Source organism: Salmo trutta, chromosome 5 (assembly GCF_901001165.1).
Source record: "Salmo trutta chromosome 5, fSalTru1.1, whole genome shotgun sequence".
In the NCBI taxonomy this organism is placed as follows: Eukaryota; Metazoa; Chordata; class Actinopteri; order Salmoniformes; family Salmonidae; genus Salmo; species Salmo trutta.
In genome coordinates this window covers 28,389,089-28,405,864 of record NC_042961.1, presented here as the reverse complement: position 1 = coordinate 28,405,864, position 16,776 = coordinate 28,389,089, and the positions used below count along the sequence as shown (strand labels likewise).

General features: G+C 42.0%; 2 protein-coding genes across 5 annotated transcripts in view; both read right to left on the bottom strand.

The window, feature by feature from the left end:
• Positions 1 to 801: 801 nt before the first annotated feature.
• On the bottom strand, positions 802 to 11,590 carry csgalnact2 (chondroitin sulfate N-acetylgalactosaminyltransferase 2). 3 transcript variants are annotated; one of them, XM_029753232.1, is made up of 8 exons: positions 11,494 to 11,590; positions 8,503 to 9,487; positions 8,034 to 8,250; positions 7,840 to 7,941; positions 7,514 to 7,692; positions 3,160 to 3,254; positions 1,851 to 1,932; positions 802 to 1,739 (listed from the first exon to the last, which is right to left on the bottom strand). In XM_029753232.1, exons 2-8 carry the CDS (start codon positions 9,152 to 9,154, stop codon positions 1,447 to 1,449), a joined length of 1,620 nt encoding a protein of 539 aa, XP_029609092.1. In that variant the 5' UTR covers positions 9,155 to 9,487; positions 11,494 to 11,590; the 3' UTR covers positions 802 to 1,446. The 3 variants fall into 3 exon arrangements, with proteins under 3 accessions (XP_029609092.1, XP_029609094.1, XP_029609093.1); XM_029753234.1 differs by having other exon boundaries at positions 8,503 to 9,170; XM_029753233.1 differs by lacking the exon at positions 11,494 to 11,590 and adding an exon at positions 9,594 to 9,695.
• A 2,249-nt stretch (positions 11,591 to 13,839) lies between these two features.
• The window catches only part of ret (ret proto-oncogene receptor tyrosine kinase), a 30,101-nt gene continuing 27,164 nt past the window's right edge, over positions 13,840 to 16,776 (bottom strand). The window contains exons 18-20 of one of the 2 annotated variants that reach the window (XM_029753224.1): positions 16,641 to 16,740; positions 15,924 to 16,071; positions 13,840 to 14,809 (exon numbers count right to left, since the gene is read on the bottom strand). In XM_029753224.1, the coding sequence (XP_029609084.1) occupies positions 14,652 to 14,809; positions 15,924 to 16,071; positions 16,641 to 16,740 (406 nt within the window). In that variant the 3' untranslated portion in view covers positions 13,840 to 14,651. Of the gene's footprint in view, positions 14,810 to 15,344; positions 16,072 to 16,640; positions 16,741 to 16,776 lie in introns of those variants that run through there. The other variant, XM_029753225.1, reaches the window with a different exon arrangement.

Here is a 16,776-nt window from a genome sequence, read left to right as displayed (position 1 = left end):
GATGCCAATCACCATATAAATTCAAAGATGAAAAAGCCTGGAAGGGGGAGAGATGACTAGAAACGATTCGGTTTTATGTGTGGATTAATTGTTGGAGTAGAGGACCTTGTGCATTTCAGGTAAAATAACTCAATCTTTATATCCCAGGACAAATTAGCTAGCAACAGCGAGCTAAATTGCCATAAATGTTTAATTTGGGGACAGGTCAAAGCATTAATGTAATTGGTTCAGAGTTTGTTTTTATATTTTAACCTACATGTCGTGATCGCGTTTGGTGTAGGGGGACAAAATAAATGTATGCACGATGGTGCACGCGCGCAGCCGGTTTGGGTTCCGTTTAACACTCACGTCATTTTCGCTCCAGTGAACGCTTCTGCACGTTATTATTACTTTTAACCTTTATCTTCGACCAAGTCTGTATCACAGAAGTTCAACGTTAAAGCGTGATTGAAATGTAAAGGCAAGTTCCCCCTTGTTAGCGGAGACTGCATATGTCAGCTCAATCGGAAGTTACCTTTACATTTCTATCGCGCAATTTGTTTGGGCTTATTCAAACCTTATCGCGGAAGTGCAGCGTTACAACCTGATTGAAATTTAAAAGGCAATGTTCCAGTGTTAGAGGAGACTGCATTCGGCAATTACCTTTCCTATCTCGCAATCTGTAACGCTTCAGTGATACAGATTGAAGAGCCCCAAATCTCATAACTATCAATGGCCTCAGGAGGGATAGTATCTTTAATATCCTCCTCTCCGGCTAATCGGCACATTTAGACATTATTCCATTTAAGATTGACCACATCATTGAGTGGCTGCAAGGTTCAATTTAATGAAAGGCAAGTTTAATAATGTGATGATTCTTCAGTCACAATCCAGTCCGATCTGTACATTTCCCAAATAAACTAATTAAAACCGATAGGATAAATCATTTGATGCTGATAAACACTGCCTCTGACTTATTTTCCCTTTCAACAAAGCCTATTCAAACAAAGGTCCCTTTTTTTTTTTTTTTTTTTAAATCGCTGTACAACTTTAAATCAATCTTGACATAAATATGGCAGTAGAGTTATCATAGGGATACATTTTTTTTAAAAGAAGAACACTGTCCATTGATTGCTTGATCTCACAGGCAAGAACATTGCCTTAACGTGATAGGTCATGCAAATTTCCCCAACTTCAAAGATGTTCCATCAGTCTTTTGGTGGTGTCATTCTCAGTCTTTTGAAATGTTTAAGTCGACACTTCACATTTACTAACGTACATTTTAGTACATTCCCATACGTGTCTAGCTAATCTGTGACGGGTCTTCTTCTGTAGAGAGCATTTTAATCATGTTCGTAACAACATGAGTGTACCTCAGTTCTTGTATTTGCAAAAAAAACAAAAACAAAGCGAGGAGTTCTGATGCAGAGAGTACCTAAGATGGCCGCCTAGCGAAAAAGGCACAATTCAGTCTTCAGTTTTGCCCTGGGTCTTATAGGCCTGCTTGCGGAGGTGATTCTCGATCTCCTCACGGAACACCAGCATGCCCAGGTGGGAGTGGGACGCCTCATTCATGGCTTTGGACTGGATGCACATGCGATACTGTTCTGGAGTCAGCTCGTCTGCACACTGCTTCTCGTGCCACAGGTGGAAGAGGCCAGACACTGGCGTACGCGTCACGATCAGGTCGCTCCGCAGGTACTTCCTGTACAAGTGGACATCTTCCACACCCCAACCTTTCACCTCCAGGTCAAAACCTCCTAGAAAATATAATTGAAGGGTAGTGAGATCTCTTGCTTATAGAATTGTCACAGTAAAAATACATAGAAAGCACACAACACCGTAGCAATGTGTCGGTTAACACGGCTTACCTATATTAAGGAAGTCCGAGCGATACTGACATGTCATTCCAAAGCCAAAATCTCTCCAGAATCCAGCATCTTTCTTGTGAATCTATACGGAAAAGAACACTTGACATTGGCAAGTTGACTAATGTAAACATTGAGTTGGAGTTAAATACACTACATATACACAAAAGTATGTTGACACCCCTTAAAATTCGTGGATTCGGCTATTTCTGCCACACCCGTTGCTGACAGGTGTATAAAATCAAGCACACTGACATGCAATCTCCATAGCCAAACATTGGCAGTAGAATGGCTTTACTGAAGAGCTCAGTGACTTTCAACGTGGCACCGTCATAGGATGCCACCTTTTCAACAAGTCAGTTCGTAAAATGTATGCACTGCTAGAGCCGCCCCTCCCTGTAAGTGCTTCTATTGTGAAGTGGAAACGTCTAGGAGCAAAAACGGCTCAGCTGCGAAGTGGTAGGCCACACAAGCTAAGAGAACAGGACCGCCAAGTGCTGAAGCACGTAAAAATAGTCCGTCCTCAGTTGCAAAATTCACTACCGAGTTCCAAACGGTCTCTGGAAGCAACGGCAGCACAAGAACTGTTTGTCGGGAGCTTCATGAAATGGGTTTCCATGGCTCAGCAGCCACACAAGCCTACGATCACCATGCGCATTGCAAAGTGTTGGCTGGAGTGGTCTAAACCTCACCGCCATTAGACTTGAGTAATGGAAACGCGTTCTCTGGAGTGATGAATCACGCTTCTCCATCTGGCAGTCCGACAGATTAATCTGGGTTTGGTGGATGCCAGGAGAACGCTACCTCCCCGAACACTTCCTCCCCACTTTGGTGGAGGAGGAATAATGGTCTGGGGCTGTTTTTCATGGTTCGGGCTAGGCCCTTTAGTTCCAGTGAAGGGAAATCTTGACAATGACATGGGAATAGTTTGGGAAGACCCTTTACTGCTTCAGCATGACAATGCCACTGTGCACAAAGTGAGGTCCACACATTAATGGTTTGTCGATCGGTGTGGAAGAACTTGACTGGCCTGCACAGAGCCCTGACCTCAACCCCATCGAACACCTTTGGGATGAATTGGAACACCAACTGCCAGGCCTAATCGCCCAACCTCACTAATGCTCGTGGCTGTCCCTGCAGCAATGTGGAAAGCCTTCCCAGAACATTGGAGACTGTTATAGCAACCAAGGGGGAGACCAACTCCATATTAATGCCCATGATTTTGGAATGAGATGTTCAACGAGCAGGTGTCCACATACTTTTGGTCATGTAGTGTATATATGTTTTGTCATCTATTTTTACAGATACTTACAAGTTGACTTTCAATGGGGGGAGCCAGCTCCAGATTTCCATAGACTATGGCAGGATTATACAAACTGAAAACCACTGGATAAAATACTCTCTTGTCTACAAGAAGAAAACAAGATGGAGGTTGAAATATATTTTGGTACAAATTACATGCAAAATGCAAATAGTACACATTTATAAAAAAGACAAGTCACACACTGCCCGCATTAAGTACTCATGAAAAACCCCAAAGAATTTGAAGGTTGGAAACAGTAGGGATGTGCATCGTTCTCTTTCAAGATTATTCGATATGTACAGTTGAAGTCGGAAGTTTACATACACCTTAGCCAAATACATTTAAACTCGGTTTTCACAATTCCTGACATTTAATCCTAGTAAAAATGCCATGTCTTAGGTCAGTTAGGATCACCCCTTTATTTTAAGAATGTGAAATGTCAGAATAATAGTAGAGAGAATGATTTCAGCTTTTATTTCTTTCATCACATTCCCAGTGGGTCAGAAGTTTACATACACTCAATTAGTATTTGGTAGCATTGCCTTTAAATTGTTTAACTTGGGTCAAACGTTTAGGGTAGCCTTCCACAAGCTTCCCACAATAAGTTGGGTGAATTTTGACCCATTCCTCCTGACAGAGCTGGTGTAATTGAGTCAGGTTTGTAAGCCTCCTTGCTCGCACACGCTTTTCAGTTCTGCCCACAAATTCCCTATAGGATTGAGGTCAGGGCTTTGTGATGGTCACGCCAATACCTTGACTTTGGTGTCCTTAAGCCATTTTGCCACAACTTTAGAAGTATGCTTGGGGTCATTGTCCATTTGGAAGACACATTTGCGACCAAGCTTTAACTTCCTGACTGATGTCTTGAGATGTTGCTTCAATATATCCACATCATTTTCCTCCGTCATGATGCCATCTATTTTGTGAAGTGCACCAGTCCCTCCTGCAGCAAAGCACCCCCACAACATGATGCTACCACCCCCGTGCTTCACAGTTGGGATGGTGTTCTTCGGCTTGCAAGCCTCCCCTTTTTCCTCCAAGCATAACGATGGTCATTATGGCCAAACAGTTCTATTTTTGTTTCATCCGACCAGAGGACATTTCTCCCCAAATTACAATCTTTGTCCCTATGTGCAGTTGCAAACCGTAGTCTGGTGTTTTTAATGGTGGTTTTGGAACAGTGGCTTCTTCCTTGCTGAGCAGCCTTTCAGGTTATGTCGATATAGGACTCGTTTTACTGTGGATATCGATACTTTTGTACCTGTTTCCTCCAGAATCTTGACAAGGTCCTTTGCTGGGATTGATTTGCACTTTTCACACCAAAGTACGTTCATCTCTAGGAGACAGAACGCGTCTCCTTTCTGAGCAGTATGACGGCTCCGTGGTCCCATGGTGTTTATACTTGCGTACTATTGTTTGTACAGATGAAGGTGGTACCTTCAGGCGTTTGGAAATTGCTCCTAAGGAAGAACCAGACTTATGGAGGTCCACTTTCTTTTCTGAGGTCTTGGCTGATTTCCCCATGATGTCAAGCAAAGAGGCACTGAGTTTGAAGGTAGGCCTTGAAATACATCCACAGGTACACCTCCAATTGACTCAAATGATGTTAATTAGCCTATCAGAAGCTTCTAAACCCATAACATCATTTTCTGGAATTTTCTAAGCTGTTTAAAGGCACAGTCAACTTAGTGTATGTAAACTTCTGACCCACTGGAATTGTAATATAGTGAATTATAAGTGAAATCATCTGTCTGTAAACAATTGTTGGTAAAATTACTTGTGTCATGCACAAAGTAGATGTTCTAACCAACTTGACAAAACTATAGTTTGTTAACAAGAAATTTGTGGAGTTTTAATGAATCCAAGCTAAGTGTATGTACACTTGACTTCAACTGTATCTACAGTGCATTCGGAAAGTATTCAGACCCCTTCCCCTTTTTGCACATTTTTTTACATTACAGCATTATTCTAAAATGTATTAATATATTTTGTCCTCATCAATCTACACACAATACCTCAATGACAAAGCGAAAACAGTTTTTTGAATGTTTAGCAAATGTATTAATTTAAATAAAACATCTGTAGCATTGAAGGACTGCAAGATCACAGTGGCCTCCGTCATTCTTAAATGGAAGAAGTTTGGAACCACCAAGACTCTACCTAGAGCTGGCCGCCCGGCCAAACTGAGCAATCGAGGGAGAAGGGCCTTGGTCAGGGAGGTGACCAAGAACCCGCTGGTCACTCTGACAGAGCTCCTCTGTGGAGATGGGAGAACCTTCCAGCAGGACAACCATCTTTGCAGCACTCCACCAATCAGGCCTTTGTGGTAGAGTGGCCAGACGGAAGCCACTCCTAAGTAAAAGGCACAAACCCAGCCCACTTGGAGTTTGCCAAAAGGCACCTGAAGGACTCTCAGACCATGACAAACAAGATTCTCTGCTCTGATGAACCCAAGATTGAACTCTTTGGCCTGAATGCCAAGCGTCACGTCTGGAGGAAACCTTGCACCATACCTACGGTGAAGCATGGTGGTGGCAGCAAGGGATGTTTTTCAGCGGCAGGGACTGGGAGACTTTTCAGGATAGACGGAAAGATGAAAGGAGCAAATACAGAGAGATCCTTGATGAAAACCTGCTCCAGAGCACTCAGGACCTCAGACTGGGCCAAGGTTCACCTTCCAACACAGCTACGATGCTAAGCACACAGCCAAGCCAATGTAGGAGTAGCTTCGGGACAAGTCTCTGAATGTCCTTGAGTGGCCCAGCCAGAGCCCGGACTTGAACCAGATCACCTGCTTGAGAGGATCTGCAGAGAAGAATGGGAGAAACTCCCCAAATACAGGTGTGCCAAGCTTGTTGTGTCATACCCAAGAAGACCTGAGGCTGTAATCGCTGCCAAAGGTGCTTCAACAAAGTAAAGGGTCTGAATACTTTATTTTATAAATTTGCTTTGTCATTATGGGGTATTGTGTGTAGATTGAGGAAAAAACAACAATTTAATCAATTTTAGAATAAGGCTGTAACTTAACGAAATGTGGAAAAAGTCAATGGGTCTGAATATTTTGAATGCACTGTAGATACATGGGCTCCGATACAGGAACAATACGTTTTAGTATGAAACGATTCAGTGCGTTTTGATTTGATTCGAGAAAGAAACGATTTGGTTCGATACGATTCCACGCACATTTGTTGCATAAACACATTCATTTTCCATTCTAAGTTAAAATTTGCTGCCGATGGAGATCATGACCTGGGCCTCTGAGCTGGCTCTGTCTGAGCTGACTTCTGTGTGTCTGTGCGTGTGTGTAAATTATATATGGTCTATGGTGTATGTACTATGTAGGCACCTGACCTGAGCCATAAGGGAGACTAGGCATCTACCACCCCACTTCCATTATCAGATTTTTTTTTGGGGGGGGGGCGGCAATGTAGCATATGTTTTTTTGGGTTCTGATTAACTAATTAACTTGTCATTTTTGCAGATTAAGTGTTTGAGCTAGTAATCTATCAATATTTATCGTTTACAAATTAGCTATGACACAGTCAATGAATATATAGAAAAACGTTGGATTTCATCCCCATCTGAAAATCGAATGGTTTTGACCGTTTGGAAGTTTAGTGAGCTTCTTCTCTCCTCCCAATTTGGCCACGCAGTGCGCGCCTCACAAAGTGATTGCTGTCCTCGTCATGAAATCATCAACTTTACCCTATATATCTAAAAATGACCACACACACACGCTAATGGTGAACCTGAACAATCTAAATAAAATATATTGTTAAGGCCCGTTCAGCAGGTAGTCAGATAAAAGTTGCGTCTCCAGTAGTTTACTTTTATTCCGGCAAAACACGTTTTCAACTGTGTATAGATAACAATAACCTTGCAAATTACATAGGTTGTCGCGCAAGTCATTTTAGCATTTGAAGGTGCCATTACAGATCAGGAACAGGCCACCTACCTCACGCTGGTCAGCACACGAAGCTGGGCACAATGCGCAGTTTGACTAGGCTACTGATATTCCTGAGGTAGTTCGGCACGCAAAATGACTTGACTGTCAACACAATTACATGCTTAGTTCGACACTGAAGGAGAGGGCGCATCAGTTGTCACAAAAGATGAGGTATTTTCAGAAGGTAGAAAGTAATATGAGCAAAAAAAAACAACAAAAAAAACGATTCGTACCGTTTCAAATCGATTTTCTGACCGATGTTTGCAAAATTTGGATCCGTTTCGGGTCTGCGGCCGATGCAGTCATATCTCAAACGTTTTTTTAAAAAAAATCGGGGAACGATGCGTGGCGGTGAATCGTTATATCCCTAGGAAACAGGAATGCGTAGGCTACAATGTTTTGATAGAAGGCACCTACTTGGAGCGGTGTGAAGGAGGCAGGTGTTGAGATAGTCCAGTGTGAAGTAGATATCCACATCGCAGAAGAACATCAATACGTCACCCTTCTTCCAGGCGCGGGCTCCGATGTCCAGACCCCTGCCCCTGGAAAACTCCTCGTCCACTGGGATAAGGGTGTAGTTGGAAAAACTCTCCTCCCTACAAACCAACAATGTCATTTCAGTTATCTGTTTGAGCACGAAACGCCTAGACTAGAAACATATAGACAAGTGACAGATGTCCAGCAGTAAAATCCTATCAAAAGCACATCATAAATCCTTTCATTCATATTAAAAGAAAACAAACCTGGACATTTTTTCCAAATAAGACTTCACCTCTCGCAAGCCCTCTTGTCCAAAGTAGACCACCGTAAGATGCACTCCCCTATCATGTTTTATGCAAACTTCCCTGCAATCACAAAAACAAAAATTACACAATCTTTACAAAATAGTAGGTATAGGCTGCATATTGCCATTTTCACATGACTCACCACCACTGACCTGAAGTTGTGTAGGAACTGTGAGAATGCATCTGTTCTGCCCGCCAACGGCACGATGATATTAATGACGACTCCGGACGTTTCTACGGATGTGCTCCTGACTTTCATTAAAGGGCCGAAAGGACGGAAAAGAGTAACGTGGTGGAAATTGCCGGAGTCCTCTTTTGCAAAGAAGAGCTCGTAGAGTGTGCCTTTGTCCCGTTCTGTTCTGTACAGCCCTGCCCACATAAGGGTAAACATCAGAGTTTTGTCAAACATAAGGAACAAATACTGTTCAACTTTAAAAGGCAAGATTACATCATTTTTTTGCATCCATGAAACAAGCAGATAGTGATCCGCATTAGGGGTTCCCATGCTGGCCCTCAGCCCCTCCAGATATTTGGCAGCACTAGCACATGCAAGCGGTCAACTTATCATCAGGATCAGGTTGAGAACCACTGTTATACATTACCCCTGTATAACTCTCTTACCCTCAGTAAAGTGGCTCTCAGTGTACGCCTGCCTCTGCATGGGCACATCATCATCCTGGCCATCCTCCTCGTCTGGGTTGTTTATGACGTCCAGGGCCGCCTCAATGACCTCCACCAGCTCGTCCCTGCGGTCCTTCCGCATAGGCTTCTCCTCTGGGTGCCTGGTCAGCCCCATCTCTAGCTGATACACCTTACCGGAGTTGAAGCTCTCGAAGGGGACCAGGGCGTATTCGCTGGGCAGCCGTGCTCCCGTGTTCACCTCGGCTTTGTCGATCTGGGAGTGGAGGAACTCGAGGAGATCCCCAGGCACCTGGTCCTTGGTCTCAGCCAGTCCCTGGACCCCGAGGCCTTCCTTCCTGTCCTGCAGGACCTTGAGCTTCTCACTCATCTGCTGGAGCTCCTGCTTGAGCTGGGCGATCTGCCTCTTGAGGCTGGCGGCACGGCTGAGGTGGTGCTCCTCCTGCTCTTGCAGCAGGGCCTGGTAGTACTCCTTCCCATAGGACTCCCCTCCCAAGCCAGGCAGGACCAGGCTGACGTCAGCTGGGGGAGTGCACTCCAGCAAGTAAGCAAAAAGGAAGAGGACCAGCAGCAGGACGAGCCCCAGGAACAGCCAGCGCATCCGTCCCTGCAGCGGAAAGCTTCGCCTGGGCATCACGCTCGCATCCGGTCTATGGGCAACGACTCTGCATTACCTTTCACGTCAGGTAAATCTACCTCAAGCTGGACAGAATTAGGTCCAATGCATATTCTAGGAATGTTAAAAAGTCCACTCTAATTAACAAGTTAGAATAACAACAAGGTGGACGTTTGTTCCGAGTGCTGCTATAAAAAGCTACTTTGTTCATTCATGTCACATTATTCAGAAAGTCAGGAACACCTCTGGTGCATCTTGTTTGATGATTGCAATGTGACTTATCTTGCAGGTGTTACATTGTGAGTGGAATCCATTTGGATTTCTTCCATCAGTGTATACATTATTTAGAACCTTTAGATGAAAAAGCATTCATTCAGCAATCATTGTTCATTCATGTCATATTCAGATGGTGTCAACAAATTATGCAAGAAAGAAAATGCTGGTGCAATAAACATACCTAGACGTAGCAATGACTTCAAGAGGAACTTGAATTTCATGTTTTACGTACAGTACCAGTCAAAAGTTTAGACACCTACTCATTCAAGGGTTTTTCTTTATATTTAATATTTTCTACATTGTAGAAAAATATAGTGACGACATCAAAACTGTGAAATAACACATAAGAAATCATATAGTAACCAAAAGAGTGTTAAACAAATCAAAATCTATTTTATATTTGAGGTTCTTCAAAGTAGCCACCATTGCCTTGATGACTGCTATGCACACTCTTGGCATTCTCTCAACCAGCTTCATGAGGAATGCTTTTCCAGCAGTTTTGAAGGAGTTGCCACATATGCTGAGCACTTGTTGGCTGCTTTTCCTTCACTCTGCGGTCCAACTCATCCCAAACCATCTCAATTGGGTTGAGGTCGGGTGATTGTGGAGGCCAGGTCATCTGATGCAGCACTCCATCACTCTCCTTCGTCAAATAGTCCTTACACACCCTCGAGGTGTGGTTTGGGTCATTGTCCTGTTGAAAAACAAATCATAGTCTAAATAATCATGAATTCTAAATAAATCACAGTGTCACCAGCAAAGCACCCGCACACCTCCTCCATGCTTCACGGTGGGAACCACACATCTGGAGATCATCCGTTCACCTACTCTGCATCTCAAAAAGACACAGCGGTTGGAACCAAAAATATCATCATCAAAGGGAAGATTTTCACCGGTCTAATGTCCATTGCTCGTGTTTCTTGGCCCAAGCAAGTCTCTTCTTCTCATTGGTGTCCTTAAGTTGTGGTTTCTTTGCAGCAACTTGACCATGAAGGCCTGATTCACACAGTCTCCTCTGAACAGATGATGTTGAGATGTGTCTGTTTCTTGAACTCTGTGAGGCATTTATTTGGGCTGCAATCTGAGGCTGGTAACTCTAATGAGCTTATCCTCTGCAGCACAGGTAACACAGCATCTTCCTTTCCTGTGGTGGTCCTCGTGAGAGCTAGTTTCATCATAGCGCTTGATGATTTTTGTGACTGCACTTGAAGAAACTTTTTGAAGAAGCTTCAAAGTTCTTGAAATGTTCCGTATTGACTGACCTTCATGTCTTAAAATAACGATGGACCGTCGTTTCTCTTTGCTAATTTGAGCTGTTCTTTTCATAATATGGACTTGGTCTTTTACCAAATAGGGCTATCTTCTGAATACCACCCCTAACTTATCACAACAACTGATTGGCTCAAACGCATTAAGAAGGGACAAAATTACACAAATTAACAAGGCACACCTGTTAATTGAAATGCATTCCAGGTGACTACCTCATGAAGCTGGTTGAGAGAATGCCAAGAGTGTGCAAAGCTGTCAAGGCAAAAGGTTGCTCCTTTGAAGAATCTGAAATATATTTTGATGCGTTTAACACTTTTTGGTTACTACATGATTCCATATGTGTTATTTCATAGTTTGTCTTCACTACTATTCTACAATGTAGAAAATAGTAAAAATAAAGAAAAACCCTGGAATGAGTAGGTGTCCAAACTTTTGACTGGTACTATAAGTATATGAGAATAGACTTTCACCTGAACCACTTTCCCTCAAAGTGATTTTTATTCAAGACTCGATCTGAGGGATGTCCAGCAATGCCTGTCTGCTTATGGAACTACTACATCTAGGAAGGTAGCTAACGTTAGGCAACAACGACAACAACATTAGCCGAACTAATGAGCTTGTGGCTGGGTAACTACTGTAGCAACCAAGCTACAAAGGGAACCAGAGTTGGCTAGCTGAGAAACTAGCTAACACCTAACGTTAGATACGTGTAAACAACCGCTTACTATGAGCCGGTTGGAACGATTGTGTAGCTAGCTAGCTGTATATCGAGAAATATTTGCTTTGAACAGTATATTTTTGCAAATACTTACCAAGATATTCAGCTCTCCGTGTAAGGACTAAAAAGCAGTAGCATCAAAAATTATTATTCTAAACAACGCCACGGAGCAAAGTGGACTGATCGAGAAAAAAAAGAGTACTTCCGCAAAAGAGTTTCTGGAGCTTCGGTGGGGTTTATTTTATCGGTGGTTGACATCCAACGTTATGGTGCATTACCGCCACCTACTGTACTGGAGTGTGGGCCATAGACAGGGAGAAATGAAATCGTACCTACCAGCCCCGTTGCCCTTAAAAAATATAACAAAATATTTGAGACTATATCTAAGGAAGTTCTACTCAATATACTCTTTAAACTAATTTCCTGTATCCACTTCTCCCTCATACTAGATCTCAGCCTCTCTCTTTCCTCTGATACTGCCCACACTGCAGCAATACATGCTCCACGGTCTCTGTTTCCCGGCAATAATCACACTTTCCTGTTGGATGCTTAACTATCACATTTACGGACTTATTGAACTGACTGTGTCCCACCCTTAATCTTGCAAAAATAGCCTCCTCTCTTCTATCCCTTTCTGCCATCCTCCCCTCCCCAACTTTCTTCTGAACATGAAGTAAATGCCTGCTCTTAGTCTCTCTATTACACTGCTGCTGCCATCTCTGCACCATCACTGTCCATATCAGGCTTTTTGCCTCTGCCTTGCTCATTGAAACTACAACATCAACATCCCCACTACTAAGTGCTTGTTTAGCCAGTACATCAACTGCCTCGTTCCCCTCCACCAACACATGGGCTGGGACCCAAATAAATCTTATCTGTCTAATCCTGCCATGGGTTTGTAGCACCTCATAAAGCAGGTCTTGTCTTGCTACGTGACCTAAAGGACTGGAGACTCATTAACACCGCACATGAATCAGAGCAAATGTCTGTCTGGCTTGACTTCCTCCACCAACTGCAAGGCCAACAGTATGGCCATCAGCTCCGCCATATATACAGCCAGATGATCTGTAACACGTTTTCTGACTTCCACTCCACATTCCTGCACTACAAAAGCTGACCCAGTACATCCTGTCCTTGGATCTTTTGATCCATCTGTGTAAATGGTCACAAAATCCTGATACACAGCATCCAGACTTCTCTTAAACACCCTCCCTATCTTTCTGTAGTCTCTACAACACTTCTAGATCAACTACTGGAGGTGGGAGCAGCCATGGTGGATTTACAGGAATAGCTACCGTTGGACTAAACTCCCTTCCATACAGTCCCATCTCCTTCGCCTGGGTATTACCCACCCACCCAAAGCTTGTGTTCTGTCTTCACTCATGTTCCCAGCATGCCTGTAAAATCCCTTTCGTAAGATGAGACACCCCATGTCCCTGTAGGTTGACCCAATAATTCATTGCCAGCTGCTGTCTCCTAATCTGCAATGGCATATCCCAGCATCTCCACCTGTAGCGCAGCCACTGGAGAGGTCCGAAACACCCCACTACATATTCTGAGCCCTTCAAATCAAATTTATTTATATAGCCCTTCTTACATCAGCTGATATCTCAAAGTGCTGTACAGAAACCCAGCATAAAACCCCAAACAGCAAGTAAGGCAGGTGTAGAAGCACGGTGGCTAGGAAAAACTCCCTAGAAAGGCCAAAACCTAGGAAGAAACCTAGAGAGGAACCAGGCTATGAGGGGTGGCCAGTCCTCTTTCAGATAAAAGTGACACTTTTATCTGAAAATAAATCTGACAAACTCAGATTTTGGGGTGCGAACTTTTATTTTGAAAATAAAATAAGGAAAAATATTTTTCACTCAATTGGCACATGATGAAGATCATAAGGTCTGAAACAATTGTGTTTTTGTTTGTACAGTTTCTAAGCAAAATAATCCATTTAAGGTGTGCAGTCATCTACTCCAACAAATATAGATAACCTCTAGTACTGGGCAGCAAGTTCAGTATTTCAAGTCATGTTATTCTATAGACAATGGCTAAATCACTAAATAACAAGCCAATATCCTTCATTAAATGCTTGTCATTCTGACAGGGCAAATCAAGGAGTTCAATATGGCACATAAACCATTTTCCATCCCCTAAAATAATTGTATATTCTACAGTCTCATGATAATACAGTTTTGCTGGGCACACGTTCTGTCTAATAATTCCTTTGCTTCATAACCATGGTTTAGGTCTTCGGAAGTTGACATGGAAAGTTAATGTTCATGTTATACTTGTCTTGAATTTAGACTTCCCTTCCTGCCCTCCTCCAATGAAAACTAAAACTACACCAAACCAATCTTAAAGAGTAACAGACTCACACAAAATATGTTGTATTAAATAATAAGGTAATCAAATTCTACCAAGCATGTCTTACCGAAAAAAAGTCATGTTTTCGGACTGTTTCAGATAAATAAGGTTTTATTCACAACGTAAGCTTCCATTATTTTTACATTATTACATCTGATGAAAGAAAGAGAGAAGAGGGAGCCTAGCATATAAATAGATCGCACATATTTGAACTTTTATTGATTGCAACATAATCACGTAATAATAAAATAACAATTGATAACACTCATTTGTTTTCAAAATCATAGCTAAATGTTGCACAAAGATTGCCATGACGAGGAATCAAATGGTGAGCTGCAGCTTTGACACCGAACACGCCCACATTCTATTAAAGTGGAAAGACAAAAGTGGCTTTTACATTTCAAAGAACATGATCATATGAAGTAGAAACTTTGCAGTTTTTCTGGATGAACTCAGTGTCCACTCTTCGTCCATCTTAATCTCACAGGTCTACAATATAGGACAGGTGATGGTAAAGAAGTCCCCTTTAATTTATGGTCTGGAAACAACATCTTCACAGTCGTACACTACTAATTGGAGGCTATCGTAGAAGCGGCGCAGGCACTTGAAAGACATTAACATTGACATACAACCTGGTACACAGTCATGCAATGATACTTGGCCAACATGACTTTGAGGTAATGATTAACATACCGAAGAGCTGCTTGAAACACGGTCTATGTCATTCCGGCCATTTTTCAGCAAATGCACTTTTGAAATCCGCCAGTTTTAACTTGGAATACCCGTGCAACAGAAATAAAAGGGCACCAACTTTAGATTGTATATGTACAGTTTTATATAAATATACACATCTACCCAATTAGGAATCTTTATTTTCTACAATGGTTTTTGCTTTTAACTATCAAGCTTGTCCACAATTTTTGCGGGTGAAGGCAAAGCCATCCAGTTTGCATAAACACTATCATTGGCATATCTTGTAAAGACTGGGTTAGTGGCATCAAGTCTGTTGAGCAGTACCGGGCTCTTCTCAGGCCAGTTCGGGTATGACATGCCTAAAAACGAGAACATATCATTTTTCTGCACTGAGTAAAGAAAAAGTAGAGTGCAGACAGTAAGGCTCCCTTAAATTTTGGACAGAATACATTTTTCTGAAGTGAAGTATAGACGGTTGTTTGACATAGGAACATGAGAAGGCTATACATTTAGAATCCTATGCAGAAATCACTTCACAGACAATAATGGTGTCCATAGTTCCTGTATAGTTTAACCGAGAAAATATACTGGATTGATTAAATAAGATTCAAAGAAAAATAACAACAATTATCGTTACATTTTTGGTAATGTATGTCATGATCTCTAAATGTTATCCTTGGCTCATGCACCATTGATAACTGTCCATATAAAGCAGATACAGTAATTGCATCACTGTAACAGGACACCACGGTCACCAAGTCACTGTTTGTTCATGGTAACTAAGTCACTGGCAGCCATCTTATTGCTAAATACTTTTATGAACTATCAACTGGAAGTGCTTAGGATCTATAGGATTTGTTTGGGAACTTCTTATGAAAATACTTTTACAAAGTATTGTTTATCAATGTTAGCCAAAAGTTTATTTCAAAAGACTTACTGTATGCTTACATTATGCTTAATAGGTAGCCTATATACACACAAACAATTCAGATAACTTAAGACAGTCTGGAATCCAAATGTAATAGATAATGATTGATTCAGCAAGGACCTGTTTCAAATGCTAAACTGTATTTGAACAGTATTTTCCAAATTAATAAAAAATTGGGGGTGTTGGAATGTGTTTTGAAAATGTTTATGTCGTCCAAAATGTATGTTTCCTAATATAAAATCAATACGTAGGATTGAATGTGGATTACAATATGTCATATGAGGGAATTATGGAAATGTTTACTATTTACAAATGTGTCAATATTTTGGTCAGGTTGAATGTACATCGGAAGCAGGTCCAAATAGTGATCATCAGACACAAGATTCTCCTTTTCCACTGACTCTCATTTCCTAAGAAATGGGAGACTTTTTCATGAAGCATGCCTAGATCACAGTCACACACTACAGGAAGCCAATCACAGCATGTCAAAAACAGACCTTATGTGTCCTGTCTCTAAAATCGAGTAAATGCATGGGAAATTCTACCATAGAGCTTGTTTTCAATCCATGTGGAGGGAATGGTTCGAGGGAGAGGGGCATTATTGCTGTCCACTAGGGGTGTGTCCTCTTCGGAGAGGGCGTCGTCGTACAGTAGGGCATCGGCTGGCGTAGACGCTGCCAGGTCCAGGTAATCCTGATAACAGGAGAGGAACACCCTGATTAGGCTAATCACTGACGACAGGAAGGTGGAGCATACTGCTAATACAGTCATAATACAGTCATATCCTACCATGCAGTTATGACCTAACTTAACCTCCCATATAGCTAGGATTGTCGCTAACTGGCATAAGACATCCAATGACAAACATTTGATAGGAAACCGAATATATTAGAGCAATACATTTCCTACTTTTGTGTGAGATAAAAAGTATTAAAAGTACTCTGTTTCAAATCCTAAACATATGAATCACATTTTTGCACTGTATTTGACATCCACATTTTTTGAAACTATATTTCGCCTCTTTACCTCAACACAAGACTAACTGCTATCTATTGTAATTATACGTTTTGCAAATGTTGCCCAGGGCCATATTTTGGGGATGGTCACCTGACATTGGTTCTACTTATTGCTGGACATGAGACTGTTTATGACATCACGTACTGTAACTACCATTTATGACATCACGTACTGTAACTACCAGTGAGCAGTGTAACGACCACATTAGACAGAGAAAGAGTGTTGGTTGTTTTGCTTGATCCTACCCGGTTTTTCACCATCATCTTCTCCAGTTCTTTGCTGATGTCTATGAATATGGGCCTTTTGTTTGACTCCTGTTTCCAGCATCGAAGCATCAGATTATACCTGCAGAAACACATTCATACCACACTTAATGGTCAG